General features: G+C 47.0%; 1 protein-coding gene across 1 annotated transcript in view; it reads left to right on the forward strand.

The window, feature by feature from the left end:
- Positions 1–17011, forward strand: part of Mrps6 (mitochondrial ribosomal protein S6) — a 55754-nt gene extending 38743 nt beyond the window's left edge. Inside the window, exons 3-4 of the mRNA XM_063270891.1 lie at positions 5895–6034; positions 16521–17011. Coding sequence (XP_063126961.1) covers positions 5895–6034; positions 16521–16713 — 333 coding nt within the window. The 3' untranslated portion in view covers positions 16714–17011. The remainder of the gene's footprint in view (positions 1–5894; positions 6035–16520) is intronic.
- Positions 17012–17371: the final 360 nt, after the last annotated feature.

A 17371-nucleotide genomic window follows, 5' to 3' on the forward strand; every position in this document is an offset into this window, starting at 1 on the left:
TGGTAATATCTAGGAGTGGGTAAGACAGACTAAGCTAATGAACACTGCTGTGCTCTCCAGAAAGCTTGAATTTTCCCAGCGTTGTAGGTGAGCTCTGAAGCACCTGAAATCATAGAAGAGTGCAGCGAGCAGGAAACAACTCGGTAGTCTCCACACCGACTGCCCCATATTGCAGCTCCCTGTCTCCAGGCTCTCCTGCTCCTCTGGTGTGCAGCCTGCTCTCAGCACGTTGGTTGACACTCTGTTTCAGGAGCTAAGGAGCTGGCTGGACTTTGCTTTCTCTCACTACCCCTTAACAGTGGCTGTCTCTTCCTCTGAGCTCTGTCAGTGATGCTTCTTCTCATGTGAGTTTTGTTGTGCTTTAATCAGCCGCTTGTCAGTAACTGTCTCCTACCTGTAGCGTGCTGTGACGGAAGGAGACTGCGTAGCACCCCTGTCTGTCCCTTGGGGGTAGATTTCACAGGGAGCAACTTGGGTGTACTTATCTGTGGAAAGAAACTTTGAAAACAGTGTTTCCAGATAAGTATTTTGAGCCATAAGAAATAGGATTTGGGTTCTTCCTGACTCCCTCAAAATGACAGCTTCAAAAGGTTTGACTCCCATCTCTGATACTAGGGAATTTGGCACACCCCTGAGAATCTGTACTGCTCCATGGCTAGTAGCAAGGGTGTGCACACATATCTTCTTTTCTACATCTCACTCACTCAAAGGTGTGCACACACCTCTTCTACAGCTCACTCCTGCAAAGGTGTGCACACATCTCTTCTACACTCACACAGAGGTGTGCACACATCTCTTCTACAGCTCACTCCTGCAAAGGTGTGCACACATCTCTTCTACACTCACACAGAGGTGTGCACACATTTCTGCTCCTCTACAGCTCACTCACGCCTTGTAAATCATGTCCGGGTGGTGAGGGGAAGGTTGATAGGTGCTTTGCCCATGACTGTTACTGCATACTGTAAATGATTTTAAGTTTTGCAGAGTGATCATTTGGCTCGCCTGCACTATGAATCTTGCGGAATTTTTTGTCTGTTGCATTTACTGGGACAACAACTGTGAAAGTGTTAGATTTGTTCCCACAGTCCGCGCCCTACTGAGTAGCAGCAGGGGACATAAAGAGGAGCATGATGGGAGGACGCATCCCACCCAGCACAGAGATGGACAGTGTGATACTAACGGAGGAAAAGAACAGCCACGAATACGTCAGCTAGATCGACAGCCCACAGAACCGTAGAAAACACCAGTTCCCTCAATAATAACTTTAAATGGTACTAGCATCAACTCACCCGTTAAAGGATGCAGACTAACTGGGTTAGAAAGTAAGAGCCAACTATCTGCCACCTTAAACACACTTCCCTGGCAAAGAGGTCAGGAAGCTAGGTCAAAGGATAAAAGTCAGCCTACCCAGAAAATGGAGGATGGGAAGAGCCGGCATGACCAATCTCATACCAGAACTAGTCAGAAGAGTAAAACTACTTCTGATAGAACAGTTGTAAATATTGATGTGCTGAATCTTGGCCTTCCAACTTCTTGAAACAAACACTAAAGGCTCTCTTGCAGTCATTACTTTAATGCCCCAGGAGACTTTAATACTCCACTCTTACTTTCAGACAGGTCTTCAAAACTCAGTCAGCAGAGTTAAATCATATCGTAGGGCAATTGGAATTAACAGACATTTATAGGACAGGACGGTCTGTCCAACAGATAAGAAAGCATGTTCTTCTCAGTGCCCCCGGAGCTGCCCATCAAACTTTTAAGGTACACCAACACTTCTCAACCTGTTCTGCCAAAGAGAAAGCAAAAGTACTTGTTCTGTAAAGGTAGTTTTACCCTGATATCAGCACCACAGAGGGACAGAACAAGGAGAAAATGGCAGACCGTTTTCTCTGATGAACATAAATATAAAAATTCTCAACATTTGCAAACTGAATTCAAGAAAAGTCAAGAGAAAAAAAAAAAGCATCACTACCAAGTTAGTTTCATTCCAAGGTTGTAGGATGTGAATCTATGTGTTTAATTCACAGTATAAACTTAAGAACAGACATCACATGGTCATCTTGATGATGCAAAAAAGGCCTTTACCAAAGTTTTGACAGTTCTAGGCAGATGAGAACCAGAAGGAACATCCTTAGCCTGGTGTAGACTGTGCTGGAGGTGTATCGTCAGCATTGCACTACAGGAGAAAACGGCGTTTCTTACACACTCTGAAATGAGGCAGACTTTCTCTGACAGTACTTGAGCTCTTACCCAGAGCAACAGGAAAGAACAGAAAATTAAGAGACTAGAGTAGGACATAAGTCATGCCGACCTGTTTGTTCATGATGTGGTCCTGTATGTAAAGTGTGAGGCACTCTCTGCACTCCAGAAAACTGAGAGCTGATGTGTGCGTTAGGAAAGTATCAGGATACAGAGTCAACACAAAAATCAGTGCTTTTTCTCTGTACCAATAGTGAACTTGCTAGGGAAATACCTGTTCTTCATACATAACAATAACAACAAAAACTGTAGGGATAACCCCGCTACATAGATTAAACTTGAAAGATACCAAGAAAAAAATTGAAAGCATTGGTAGAAGGTGGCAGATTTTTCTATCCATGGATTAACAGGATTAATATGGTAAAAACAGGGTATGTTACTGAGAGCAGTCTATAGGTTCAATGCAGCCCCTAACAAAATTAAATATATACAACTAGGAGAAAAGAATTCTAAAATCCACATGGAAAATAAAATACCCTATCTAGCCAACTCAGTCCTAAGCAGAAAGCCCACTTCTGGAGTACCATAATATCTGATTTGAAATTACAGTACAGAACCACAGGGACAAACACAGCATGCTACAGGCACAGAAGAAGACTTGTAGACCCTGAGGGATTGAATGGAGAGTCTAGAAATGAGCCCATGTGGCCACAGCAGCCTAATTAATTTTTGACACGGTGTGAAAAACATAGCGGAAAAGTGGTCACTTCTTCAAAAAAATGTTACCTGGGAGAGCTGGTTATCCAGCAGGCAAAGAGTGAAATCAGACCCTTGTCTTTAATCTTCACAACAATCAATTCAAAGTGGATGGAAGGCAGTATAAGCCGTGAGATGCTGAGGAGGACGTTAGGGGAAGCGCTTCAGAATACAGGCACCGGCAAGAACTTTGTGGAGAAAAGACTTTTAACAGCACAGGAAGTAAACCCAAGATTCACAGATGGGATTCCATGAAACTAAAAGGGACAGGCACTCTCAGCACGGTACGGAAGCAGGCCGCAGATGGGAGATCGCTAACAGCTCTGTGTCAGATGGGTCTAATGCTTAGAATGTATAAGGAGTGCAGGAATTAAACGCCAGGTCCCCAGTTTTGTAACCAGCGAGTGAGCAGTGAAGTGACCAGTGTTAAAGGCGCAGATGCGGGTGGCCAGTGAGCGTCTCAGGATGTGTTTAGCATCTTTAGTCATCAGGTACAGCTTAGAACTGTGGGAAAGAAATCAGAGAAAATGTGGTGAAAGCAGAAAATACATAACAGTTTGCTGTATCGTTTACTATTATAAAACACACACAGATAACTACACAAGATTAGGAGTGAGCACACTTGTCAGGCACGGTGGCTTCTTTCTGTATTCCCGACATTTGGGAGGCCGAGGCAGCTGGGGCTGCCTACTAAGTTCCGGCCTAAGCTACAAAGTACGGTCCTGTCTCAAAACCAAAACAAGTTGGAAATTACACAGAAAACACACTTTTACTTGGAGATGCCAGGAGAATTAAGGACAAAATCTGAGTTCTGTGCAAGCGAGTGAGTGCTGTGCGACAGGACTGCTGTGGTCACTCCAGCAGGGTCCTGTTGCTCGTACAGTGGGCTCAGGTCTTACCAGGAGTCTACGTAATGCCCAGAATGAAGCTGTCCACCATGAACAGTTCCTTTCTGTACTCTGCCACAGCAAGGTGATTGTTGGTTGTCAGGTTTTCAGCACATGCAGTGCACAGCACATCTGATATATGCTAGCCGACTGTTCGGCATTAGTCACCGAGACAACTGGTTAGCTGGCCAGGAGTTAGGTGTTTGAATATCAAGTTTAGTTTGGGATTTGGGGCTTCAGGTTGGCACAGACAAACTCTGCTGCTGCTCGAGGCTCTACTATAGGGGAGAACACTACATTAATATAAATCCAGATAGGCACCAAGGTTTTTACCACTCCTGGATTCTTCAGCACCACATAAGACGCTGTGTTGCAAGATGTGACTCAGGTTAGAAATGGCCAATGGAGCACTGAGTTCCGGAGTTGGTTTTGAGCCTATGGCAAATTGAGGCTGACAGTGTTCATCAGCCTGCTGACCTGTCGGCTGGGATTCACTTTCTAAAGTCAGTCACGGGCTAGGCTGTGATCTGCGGTGCCTTTTAGGGTGAATGGACTGAGGCCCTGGTGGCTTCCTCATCCCTTCACAGTGTAGAACAGAGGTTGGCTACATAGTAATTATCAAGTTTGGGGCCATCTGGTCTTTGTTGCAACTACAAATCTGCTTTAAGCACAAACAGCCATAAACACTTCAAATGGGTGAGCTGGCTGTGTTCCCATAAAACTTAATTTGCCAAAACAAAGTTTGAGGCCCTGTCTTTAAGAGTCTACTTTGTTTTGAGGTAAGGTATATAAAAAAAATTGTGTAACCTTAATAACCAAAAATCTTTTGTTTCTCTTGCAGTTTCTTTTTAAAAGTTATATCTATTTAATATGCATGAGTGTAGGCTCACCTCCCACTGTATGCATTTAGAGGGTAACTTGTGTGAGCCAGGCCTTTCTATCTACCATGAAATTAAGTACCCAGAGATTAAGCTCAGGTTGGGCCCTGAGTACTGTTAGCCACTGAGAATCTCAGCAGCCCTCAGGTGATCTTTAAACTACTAACTAACTTGAAATTACAGCAAAACAAGTAAGTCCGCCATCGCAGCCCACGGGCAGCCCACGCACCTCACGTACCTCACGCCGTGATTTTGAAACAAAGGGAAAGAGTGGGCTCTGTTTTTGTGTTAGGAACTGGTTTCTTTTTTGACAGATATGATAAAATCCCTTTTTAAGAAGAATGTTTCTTTGTGCTTATATGGTCTGTGCATGTGTATACACTTGTATATGTGGGAGAGCGTACTCCCCTATGAATGTGTGTGTGTACTTGTGCCTGTAGAGGGCAGCGGGGGCGAGAGCACAGGTTTACTTCAGTGTCTTCTAAGTTTTACCTGCCACTTTCATTTTTGAAACTTGGTCTCTCACCGGACCTGTGCCCAGAGTTTGGCTAGATTGGCTGTCCAGTGAGCCCTGGGATCTGCACGCAGGCACGCAGGCACACAGGCACACAGGCACGCACACATGCATGCATGCACGCACACACGCACACACATGCACATGTCTATATCAAGACCACTGTGCTTTCCTCTGTCTGGGTCCCCTTCCATGTGTTTTGTTAAACTCTTTATCAAATTATTAGCTCCGTGAGGGGGTAGGTTGGACCCTTTGCCAATTTTCCTTTGGGATTCAACCTCTTTCCCACTTAGCTGCGGCTGATACACACTATCAGGTGCCCTGCCAATAGGCTGACCTCTTGGAATTTCTATCTGAGTTGTAGTATAGAAGGGATGGTGATTGGCACTGGTTGAGCCTGCTGAGGCTCTTGAGAGAAGCCATGTTAGTTCTGCCCCCAGATCCTGGAGCCACACTGGCCTCCGAACTCCCCTTCCTTTGTGTCTGTGAGCTGTCTTAGGTCGTCACTGCCTTTGCTCTATTGCTTCTTGTTTAAGTCAGCTGAAGCCAGTTCACTTGCTTTTATCCAGAGACCTCTAGCAGCATGGACTTAGTCTTTCCAATTGTCATATTGATTGTGGTCCTTTTCTTTTTCTCCTTAAAAATGGAAATATAAAACAGCCAGAGACCGCTGCTGCTTTAAAACGTACAATAGAATCCCTGATGGACCGAGGAGCCATAGTGAGGAACTTGGAAAACCTGGGTGAGCGTGCACTCCCATACAGGATCTCCAGTCACAGCCAGCAGCACAGCCGAGGAGGGTAAGTGTCTCCATGAAGTGGATTCAGTGTGGGCTTGGGAAAGAACACTGTGCATCATAGAAAATGTCACAGTGCTGCTGCCATTAGGTCCCAGGTGTGCTGGGTGGCCTTCAGGTATCACTTACAAAAGCAGTGTTGTGTCTCAGAGTGGGACGTTACACTGATCATGCCATGCGGGTCACAACAGAAATCCATGAACAGAGCGACGGCTTACAGGCTCCCGCGGGGAAGCTCTGTTTTCAGCTTCAGAACGTTTGCCTTCAGAACACCTCAGGCTGCACACACAGAGACACAGTAGGTTTCTTTGACCTAGCGCCGGACCGGCTGAGAGAGAGCACAGAGAGAGATGATCTGTCCACTGCACACAGCGCTTGGATTTCTGAAGGTGTGGTGTGCTCTGTCCAGGCTCCTCACTCAGTACTCTTTGCCTTGTGCATGCACATCCTCGAGTATTGACCTAAGTCTCATGTTTGAGTTGTCTTGGGGACGTCGTCAGTGCACTGTCAGGGCACCGCTTTATTCCTGTGGTTTCACGGTGTGTGCAGCGGACTCAGGTGGTCCAGGAGTTCACACATTGCAGACATCGTCATTGCCTCGCCTTGTTTTGTGTTCAGCTTCTTGTGAGGGCCTTGCCAGATTGCCTTGGCGTTGCTAGGAAACAGGAAGTGCCAGTGGCTGAGCTTCTCCCACAATCATAATAACAAGGATGGAGTGTATATGTATGAGAGGGAGGGAGGGAGGGAAGGAGAAGGAAAGAGGGAGGGGGAGAGGGAGAGAAAGTAGAGGAAGAGCCCCTAGCAAAGGAGGGGCTTTGTAGTTCACTACATGTGTGCCCTGTGAGCAAGCACAGAAGTGGGTACCTCAGTTCACTACGTGTGTGCAGTGTGTACAAGTACCACGAGGAGGACCTCAGGTTTTAGGCTTGTGTTGCTGAGAACAGTCATTGCCTGCACTTATCTGTTGAAGTCCTGTTTTCAAAGTGCTCTATCTGAATACTAACTTACAGAGATGAGGAACAAACAAACATTGGGTGTGGACATCAGTTCCATGTGGGGGCCTTATATGACCTTTCCTCTATAGACACATTGGCATAGCAATGGTGAGGCGTTCTGTGAGTGTGTGCGTGCATGCGTGCATGTGTGTGAAAGTGCAGGCCTGTGCAGGCCATGGAGCATGTGTGGATGTCAGACATGACTCTTGACTCAACTCTTGACAGTTGGATCTCTCTTGCTACCTTGTAGGATCTAGGAAGTGAACTCAAGTGGTCAAGATTGTGTGCGAGCTTTTCTGCCTCCTGAGCCATGTTGCTGGCCCCAGCATGGCACTTTCTTTCTGTATAGTAGAGAATGTTTTCCACAGGGGTTTTGGTTAAATGAGCCTGTGAGGGCTAACATACTTAGAATTGCCTGAGAAAGGGTTCTTATCGCCTGCCTTGGGGAGCCTGGGGCCAGTTGGATTCTTCAGAGTCCTCAAGCCTCGCCTTCCTTGTAGTAGGCATTTTCTCTGTTTGACAGATTGCTTGTGTGTATATGACTTTTCTATGTTCCTAAAGGCAGCCATGTTGCAAGTCAGCTGGCTGCCAGATCATGGTCTTGTAACTGCAGGCTTGAATAGACCCTTCCACTGCTTGGGCCCAGTGGTAGTGGCTGGGAGCCTTTGGTCTCCTAGATCAGCTTTCCAGATGGAGGCCTGGCTTCAGTTACTCCCTATTGTCACAGGCAGTGCCGGGAAGCCACTGGTGTTAGACCACCTGGCAGTTTTCTTCCCTCTGGGTTTGCTCTGGTCCCACTCAGACATTTGAACACTTTCTCTCTCTTTGTGCCTCAGAGACTCAGCCCGAACCTCACTGTTTGTTGGAGAGGGTTTAATGGAGTCACACATTGCAGAGGGAGCAACGGGAGGAGGTGTTTTGTCGACTCTTTCTAAAAAGGGCGAGCATCTCCCTGAGGCCTAGTGATACTCCACTGCACAGCAGCCAGCCTCACTCCAGGACTGCACACCGTTTGAAGCTCTTTGCACTAGGTGCTGGAGGGAGGACAGCAAAAGAACTGGTGATCTCTCAGTGCTGAACTTGTGTGTCCGGTGGCCTGTGACTGGCCAGGAGACTGGGCTCACTTCCATGCTTGTAAGAACTCTTCAGTTGGGGGCTGGAGAGATGGCTCAGAGGTTAAGAGCACTGTCTGCTCTTCCAGAGGTCCTGAGTTCAATTCCCAGCAACCACATGGTGGCTCACAACCATCTATAGTCAGGTCTGGTGCCCTCTTCTGGCCTGCAGACATACATGCAGGCAGAAAGCTGTATGATGTATACATAATAAATAAATAAATGTTAAAAAAAAATCTTTAAAAAAAAAAAAAGAACTCTTCAGTTGTGGAAGGAGTCCTGGTCTTACATTCGGGTAGATGCTAATGGTACAGCTGGATGTGTATGAGATGTCCTTCTGTGCACAGCTCTGCTACATGTGTATGAGATGTCCTTCTGTGCACAGCTGTGTGCGAGGTGCCCTTCTGTGCACAGCGGAGCAGAGGGATCAGAGTAACCAGCTCTTGGGTGAATGAGTGGAATTTTACTGACTGCTCCCAAGTGTATCTGCAGCCTCCTTACTCCGAGAGCGCTGGCGCCCTCTCTAGAGGAGCTTGAGTCTCCTCTGCAGTTTTCCCATTAGCTAACATTTCTGTGTTCTTGTGTTTTCCTGCCAGCATCGAGTCAAGGCCTGTGCCATGGCTCCAGTTTTGTGTGTAGATGCTCTGCAGCTTGTTTGGGGGTGGGGATGCTCGTCCTTGAAGGTTTAAGTGTCATTTCCCCCAAGATTTGTAGAATTGCTCATTTTTAAAATGCACGAGAGCCAACAGATAGGAAGAAAAGCAGACGGAGGCTCTGTGACAGCCTTTGGATTAAGGTGGACAACCCGCTGCCTCTGTGGAGTCCCAGATCAGAAAGGTTTGACCAAGACAGTCTAGGACAGGCATCCACACAGATCGACTCTTGTCTTCGCGCAAACAGCTTCCAAGATGCTCTGCTGCTGCAGAGCCCTCCCAACCCTCCCAAACTCCCCCACCCACTGGGAGCTACTGAGCACTTGAGTGGAAAATTCCACTGTGTGCCACTGGGAAGGGGAGGGTGTCTGAGAGGGACAGTGACAAAGAATACGACTCCAGTTTAAGCAAGCTCTTTTTGTGGGGTTCAGACAAGTGGCGATTGAAAGAATGTGACCTTTATATCTAAGAGCACCACCAGGATACGTTTCTTTCCCCGGCATCTCTAGCAGTGGGGCTGGGGGCTCAGCTCTGGGCAGTGACATAGTCTTGTGTCAGAGTCTGCCCTTGTGGTGCTGAAGGGTGGGGGCTAGCTTTCAGAGGCATGGCAGATCTGGAAGCTGGTTCCCTGGGAGAGCACTGGAGTGCAGGGAGCCAGCTTGGGAGCCTTCACAGCCTGCCCTATGAAGCCATTTCTCTAGGCCTTTTCAGATCTCTGGAGCCCTGGTCCTTGTAATGGAGAGTTTGGTGGTGTTAAAGTGTTAAATTCAGAGGCAGGAAGCTGCTACTGCAGATCATTTTGTCAGAAGCAGTTCACTGCTCTCTGGCCTTGGAACACTGCATCTGCATGAGATGTGCTTTAGAATTGTGAGCCTGCTTTGGCCCCACCTCTCCCTGCTTGGAGGCAGTGAGTATCTCACTTCCACCTCTGTAGTGCTGATGTGCAACTCAACAGAGAAGGTTGGGGGCAGCAGGTGACAGCTCTGTATAGTTGGAACAACATGGGAAACAGGACTTTAAATGTAAGCACGGCTAGGCTCTGGGTTCAAGGCCGCCATAGCACTTCTTACCCATCCAGCTGCCTGCCATGTACTGTGCTGTCTGTGGACAGCATGTGCTTAAAGAGGCTGGTTTGTGTTTGTCATTAGACTTTTAGATTATCACACTGATTTTTTTCCCCCAAAATGATCTGTCCACTTACTGCTTCAGTTAATGGTTAAAGTAAAAATGGGGAATGGAAAGTAATTAGTGTTTTACTGGTACTGTTTATTGGAATGTCCTCTTTGAGGCCTGTCAGGCGGTAGCAGGGGAGTCAGAGTTGTAAGTCGTTTTACCATGAGTGACATGGATGGATGGCAGTGAGAGAGAGGGGCCACACACCAAGACCTAAGCTGTTTCTGCCTAAGTTGCCGAGCTCAACAGCTGCCCCTTTGAGGGGCTGCAGTCCTGAGAGTGCATGAGGTGTAGTTCGAGTCCCTTGGAGATCCTGGGTCTGTCTTTTACCCTGGGTCTCCTCTGGCTCTGGCTCTGGAACCTGCAGGAGGTTTAGGGAGCTGATTCAGAGCTGCCCTCTCAGCACAGATCTGGGTTCTGTGTCTTCACAGGCAGCCAGTGGCGCGGCTGTGTCTGCGGGCCTGGGGTGGTCTCTCTCAGCGCTCTGGGGTCTGCGGCCCTCAACTGAGCATGGATCTCGGGTTTTGTGGAAGTTGTAGAAACCTGGACTTCTAGCACCAAACCTTGGCCAAAGGACTGTTCTAAAACCTGTGCATCTGTTGCTTCAGCCTTCTGAGGTTTGTCTGCACTGTGCGTTTGCCTGAGTTTAGATAAATAGTTAAGAAACAAAAGGACATGGAAGCAACCAGGGACCTTGCAGCTCTTTTTTGTGTGTGAGAAGCCATGGGGACAGACTGAGCCACTCAAGCATCCAAGTGGGATATGCCTGGCCCTCAAGGAGGAGGAATAGGAAGATGAGGAAGAGGAGGTAGAGGTCGTTTGGCTTTCAAGGCGAGGTGAATACAGTATATCTGCCCATCTCTGAGCTACTTTACCCTTCTCTATTGGGTGTTTCCTTTTCATGGAAATTTCCATGGTGTAATGAGGAGGCAGGGGAGTAGAAACAGTTTTTGCCCACGTCAGCCTCAGGCACAGATCAGCAAAGTGATAAGCTTGAGATGACAGTCACATGCTGTGGTTGTGGGCACAGACCCACTTGCAGTTTGGCCCAAGCTCTTGTTTGGGTTTGGTTGCCAATGGACTGGAAGACTGGTGCAAGGGAGTTAAAGGGTAAAGGTCACAGAGTTTGATAGCAATGGAGACTCCCAGAAGCCACAAAGTAGCCAATTCTAGAGACCTTTGTGTATCGAGGATGAGGTGTATCTGGGAGCTGCAGCCTAGGGCCCTGGCTTCCGTGGTACACTGTGGAAGAGCTCGACCAGTTCCCTTTCTGGTTGTCATCTCCTCAGATGAAGGGATTGGGCTGTGTTTTCCTATCTGTCAGTTACAGCCTATAATTCTGTAACTTTTTTGGTCCCAAAGTTGTCAGCAGCTTCATGTGTATCTGGGATTGGAAAGACCTGACCTGTTTGATCCTCACTGCAGCCACACACGTGGCAGCAGGGTGAGCTGAGGATGCCATAGAAGCCTCCGGAGTCTCTGGTTCTTACCAATGGACTGTAACGTTGAGAGATTGCGTAGGAAACCATACTGGAGAAAAGGATGCTGGGCCCAGACTGGCACTCAGCTTCTGTCCTCTTCTTCCATTTCCTCAGCTGACACATGCGGGGTCACTGCCTCCACCCTTTTCCTCAGAAGACATTGAAGAGATGTGAGGCATTTTTGGAAATGAAGATGCAGTAGACCTCAAGGTCTGCACTGGGAGGTTTCTGGAACAGCTGCCTCTGTGCTTGCGTCCTAGGCGTTCTCTGTGCTCTTACTGCAGAGTGCTGCTTAAAGCTTTGTGTATGCGTTTGGATGGTTTGTTTGGATGGTTTGGTAAGCAGTGACCAGGAAGACTGGCCATAGACAGGAAGATGGCTGAGCTGGCTGTTGGCATCTGTAAATACACTCTCTTACACCGTCAAGATTCTCCTGCTACAGGTGTGCTGGAGAAGTCTGTGAGGCAGTTGAGTGGAGTGTAGAGTGCACCGCCTACTCTTTAGTTGAAACCAAGAGCAGCTCAGATCTGCTATTTAAATACATTGACTCCGGACTGTGGGGAGAACTTAGACCTCACAGAGGAGAGGCTTGGGGCACCATGGGGCTGATGTATTACTGGGCTGGGATGCCACAGAATCAGTCCCTCCTTGTCCCCTGCCAGCGCAGGGCTGTGCATGGACAAAAGCAGGAGACACAGAGCAAAGGGGGAAAAAAGGCCTCTTAGACTGAGTGTGCTCAGAGGACGCTGCTGCCAACCTGGTGTAGCAGGGATCTAGTTAGGAAGAATATTTTATGAATAACAAGTGAAAGAGCGAATAGACAAGAGGGAGAAAGAAATGGGTTGGATTAAAGCATCCCTCCTGCCACCAAGTAGCTGAGATGAAGTGGATGAATAAGAGGTCCTGCCGTCAGCATGAGGAGGTTTGAGACAGTTCCCAGTGGACATGCTAGACTCTGCTCCCTAGCCGTGCCTAAGGTAAGTAGTCATCATTTAGGGTTGAACAAATGAGCAATGCAGAGATTGGAAGGTTACAACCCTCTCGTTTGTATGCGCTGGATCAAAACAGATGGAATTAGCCCTTGGAGAGTGTGGGGGTTGGTGCACAGCTCCCACAGTCATCACAAGTGGTTGCCTCCTCAGGGCACCCAAGAAGCCATTCCAGTGGTGTGGTGCTGAATGAGAAATGTCCCACACAGGCTCCTGTATTTAAAGACTGAGCTTCTAGTTGGTCCTGTAGGAATGTTTAGGAAGTACCTGACTGTGGACTTCAAGGGCTCCTCTCTGGTTTAAGTTGTATCATATTGGTTGACTTTTCAGTGTCTTTTCTTGTACTTTATCAAAGTCTACCTTTGGTCTGTTCCATTCACAACTTTTTCAATTGGGGCCTATTTTGTTTTTGTTTGAAATTACTTTGTTTATATTTTTAATTATGTTTTGAGAGTTCTTTGTATGCTAGATTCAGGTATTTTATTAGAGATATAATTAGCAAATCCTGACTACAGCTTGTCTTTTTACTTAAAAAATTGTCTTTAATGTTGACGGTCTCCTTTGTTGTGCTTTCCTAGTATTAATTGTACTTTTGTGCTATCTGCTGGATCTTGGCTTAATCCCAAGGTCAGGAAGGCTTTCTTTCTTTTTTTAGACATTTAATGTTTGATTTCAGTCTGTTCCATTTTTTGAGTTAATTTTCCTGTATGGTACACAAGTATGGAACAAAGTGTACTTTTTCAAGCATTAAAGACACAGGATTGGCGAACCACTCACTGCTTGTTGAAAAGACTTTCCTCCTTTGTCCTGTCTTTGCACCTTAATCAAAAAAAAGAATCAATCGTACCTGTCCACAAGGGTCTGTGGTCACACTGTCCGCATGGGTCTGTGGTCACACTGTGTGCATGGGTCTGTGGTCACACTGTCCGCATGGGTCTGTGGTCACACTGTCCGCATGGGTCTGTGGTCACACTGTCCGCATGGGTCTGTGGTCACACTGTGTGCATGGGCCTGTGTGGTCACACTGTGTGCATCACTGTTGCTTCTTGAGTCTTGAAGGAGATGCCGTTTGTTGTTCAGCCTCATTCTCTCTCAGAGGTGCTTAGCTGGTGTGGTGCATTCTTGGCGATTCTATTTGAACTTGAAAATTCAGTTTTTTGGTTTTTAATTTGAGTTGTTGAAACCGTGAGTCAGATTGGGGAGAATGGGCATCTAAATAATTGAAAAAGTCTTACCCATATCAGTCTAAACAGAAAGGTTCTCTGTTGTAATCTTTATTTAGAGTAAGAATATAGACTCCAGTAAATGTATATAACATGGGCAATGTTCAAGATTAAAAAGGGTCCCTTTTTAAAGGCAAAAAAAGAGACATTTAAGGCCCTTGGATACAGTGTTTCCTACGGAGTTGAGGCAGGAGTATCAATGCTGTGCTACCTGTCGCCTTACTGCTCTGTCAAGCGTCTCCAGTGCAGTGCTAAAGAGCGGGCATCTTTGTTCTTTGTTTGGGGATGGGGATATCCAGACTTGAGTTGTAGGATTTTTAGAACGTCCTCTCTATGTATAGTTTTTGGAATTTTTTCTCAGGAATTACCATGAGATTTTGTTAACTCCTTTACTTAATGTGGTTACTGAAGTTACCATAGTTTTCTCCTTACTTCTTACCAGTGCAGTGAATTGTTGGCTGGTTGTTTTCTAGTATTAATCCAGCCTTGCATTCTTGGGATACACTGTGGTAGGATGTGGTAACGTTGTGGTGTCACTGTAGACCATGTGTGATTGCTGTTGGGATGTTTTCACCTTCCTTTGCTTTGTCTCCTATGGTATTTGTGTTTGGTTTTGTTATAAGGTGACGTTAGCCCCATAAACAAGTTGAGATGTGTTTTCCAACTTTTCCTGAGTTTGTGTCAGAGTTGGTACTTTTCCTTCAACATTTAGTGTAATTCACCAGTGGATCCCCCTAGTCTCTTTGTGGGGACGTTTGCAGCCGCACGTTTGGCTTTTTATGGACATGGTGATCTACTTCTTCTAGCACGAACTTTTTCAAGGAATTTGACTCTGACCTGAAATGTCAAATTCATTAACAAACGTCATCCACAGTCTTCCCCAGTGTCCTTATGTTCACAACACTACAGTCATCTCACCTCCGTTCTCAGTGTTGGGCTGTTCCTGTTTAGCTGCCTGGCGAGGGGCACACTAGTTTAGTGATATAATAAACTAGCATTTGATCTCGTTCATGTTCTACTTTACCTTTTGTTTAGAAACCTCTTCTCATCCACTTCCCTCAGACTGGGTTTCATTTGCCCCTCTCCCACTTTCTAAGATAGAAGCTGACAGCAGTTAGAAACTTGCCTGTTCTTCCTTGCATGGGTGGGTGGTCAGTACCGTGTGTTCCCACTGTGTTTAGTGCATTTTCTAATAATTTGTTGTTTTCAGCTTTATTCAATTTAGAGTACTTCGTCATTTCTCCTTTGATTCCTTCGACTCACTGACCCACTGTTTAAGTGTGTTTAAAGTGCTTTATCACATGTATTAATTACACCTGAGTGTGGGCTTCATTGGGATGTTTTTTACGTACGCACATAATGTGTATGTGCAAATAATGTGTTGATCGCAGTCCCCTCCCTTACTGCCTCTTTTTTTTTTTTTGGTTCTTTTTTTCGGAGCTGGGAACCGAACCCAGGGCCTATGTGCTTCCTAGGTAAGCGCTCTACCACTGAGCTAAATCCCCAGCCCCCTCCCTTACTGCCTCTTGTCTGCCTCCCTCTCCTGCTGTCTCTGTTCTTCACTGCCAGCCTCTCAGGGTTCGTGTCTTTTCTGTTTGTCTAGTTGGTGGCCCAGTGAGTTCCATCTTGTGGTTTACAGGTGTATAAAGCTGTATACACATAACGGCCATATAGAAAGCACCTTCCTGCACTGGGCAGCAGAGGCTAGCCCACAAGGAGGAGACTTACTGCCCAGGTACTGTTTGAAAGGAGTGAGGTGGATGGTAAACAGATGTCCACCATGTGAGTGGTGAAGCAGTGCTTGGTCAGAGCAGGGCAGTGAGGGAGCCGTGGAGGCATGGCTGTGAGGTAAGGCTGCTCTGCAGGAGGTGCTCAGAGGGCCACTGAGAATACCACAGACCTGAGAAGTAGGCATGAGCACTGACAGGAACATTGGTGGGGCTGCGCTTTGAGAGTTAGGAGAGCAGGCTAGAAAGACAGATCTCAGTCAGCTAGAACATGGCCAGGCCTATGAATCTCACAGTCTCTAGCCACACTGTCCAGATCAAGCAGTGCAATGGAGGCCTAAACTCTGCCTCTGCCCTCCTGGTTTCTGAGTTATGATCTCTCCACATAGCCAAAGCTGGCCATGTAATTCACTGTAGAGGCCAACTGGCTTTGACCTCAAGTGATGCCCCTACCTTTGTGTCTTGAATGCTGGTATGCACTGCCACACTTGGCTGCTTTTGAGTGTGGAAAGCAGGGGTAGGCAGTGGACAGTCCTTGTGACATTGCCCAGCAGGGTGTTGATAAGGTTTTGCCGCACAGCTGTCTGTCATACCATTTGGCATCAGCCTGACACGAATAATTAATGTCACACCGATGGTCAGTTCTTGTTCCTACAGGTGAGCTCCAGGTGAGTCTCTGCCCTTTGTCCTTTTCCTTAATGTGGCAAGTGGCTGATGACCGGCTGGACGGCCTGTCTGTCTGTCTTAGGTGTATCGAGTCACTAGTGAAGTCCTTGGGAAACTAGAAGACCATCTACTAAATGTTTCCACAGGAAGAATCAGTAGATGATATAAAATCCATTCTTGTTTATAGGGTAGAAAATTCTATGTACGCAATCTCACGACTACTCTGTTATTTCCTGCTGTGCCTGGTGTCACAGCCTTCTTGCTGCTGTGAAGGTGGTTCCAACTAGGTTTTACAGGGACATAGTGAGAGTTGCAGTGTGGAAAGAGACTGGGTGTGCCCACCGCACTTGCAGCTGAGCGCTGAGTGTGTGAGTAGTGACCTCTGTCTGGGAGCGTGCAGGTTACACCACTGACAAAGTGGGTGTGTTACCCTTCGGATACAGGAATTCACCCATTTCTGTCTTGTTGCAGGTATTTCTTGGTGGATTTTTATGCCCCAACAAATGCTGTGGAAAGCATGCTGGAACACTTGGCACGAGACACTGATGTGGTTAGACCAAATATTGTGAAACACCCTCTGACCCAGGAAGTAAAAGAGTGTGACGGCATAGTCCCAGTCCCTCTTGAAGAAAAACTGTATTCAACAAAGAGAAGGAAGAAGTGAGAAGATTCACCAGATGTGGCTATGTTCAATTCTAAGTGCACCATGGGTGCTGATAGGTTTGTCTAGGATGCTTTAGCCCGTGACCATTTTGCTGCAGATGGGGACTGCTGGCCGAGACCTGCTCTGTCACCCCTGCTGATATTTCACCCTCACTGTGTGATTGTCAGGGTGCGGTGGGGCTGGTGTTCACAGTCCCACTGCAGAGTTTCGAAGAACAAAATGTTTGTCATTCACACTCGGTTGTCTTGTAAACCTGTGTGGAACACAGAGCAGAGTAATAAACATGGTTTTATCAACACTGACTGGCGCACTGCCTCTCCCCCTTCCCAGCACAGTGCATCCCCAAGGCTGGCAGCTCCTTTGTGCTGTGACCCCCCAAACTGTTCTGAGCACCCCGAAGTTTGGGATCCGGGTGAGTCAGTTGCTGGACTACTGGACAGTCTGCAGAATTCATGCTTTCTTCTGTCCAAGTGGCAGTGAACTTTGAGGAGGGCCATGAGAGCTTGGGGCTGTTGGACCGATACATTGTCTCATCACTGGCTTCTACCTCCCACTCCACTGTCCCTCAGCTGGGAAGCCTTTGAAGAAGGCAGTGGGATGGTATCCACTAGGGGTTCCCTGAAACAATAGTCCAGGGAATATTAGTAGAGAGTAGTAG

Source organism: Rattus norvegicus, chromosome 11, assembly GCF_036323735.1.
Source record: "Rattus norvegicus strain BN/NHsdMcwi chromosome 11, GRCr8, whole genome shotgun sequence".
NCBI lineage: Eukaryota > Metazoa > Chordata > Mammalia > Rodentia > Muridae > Rattus > Rattus norvegicus.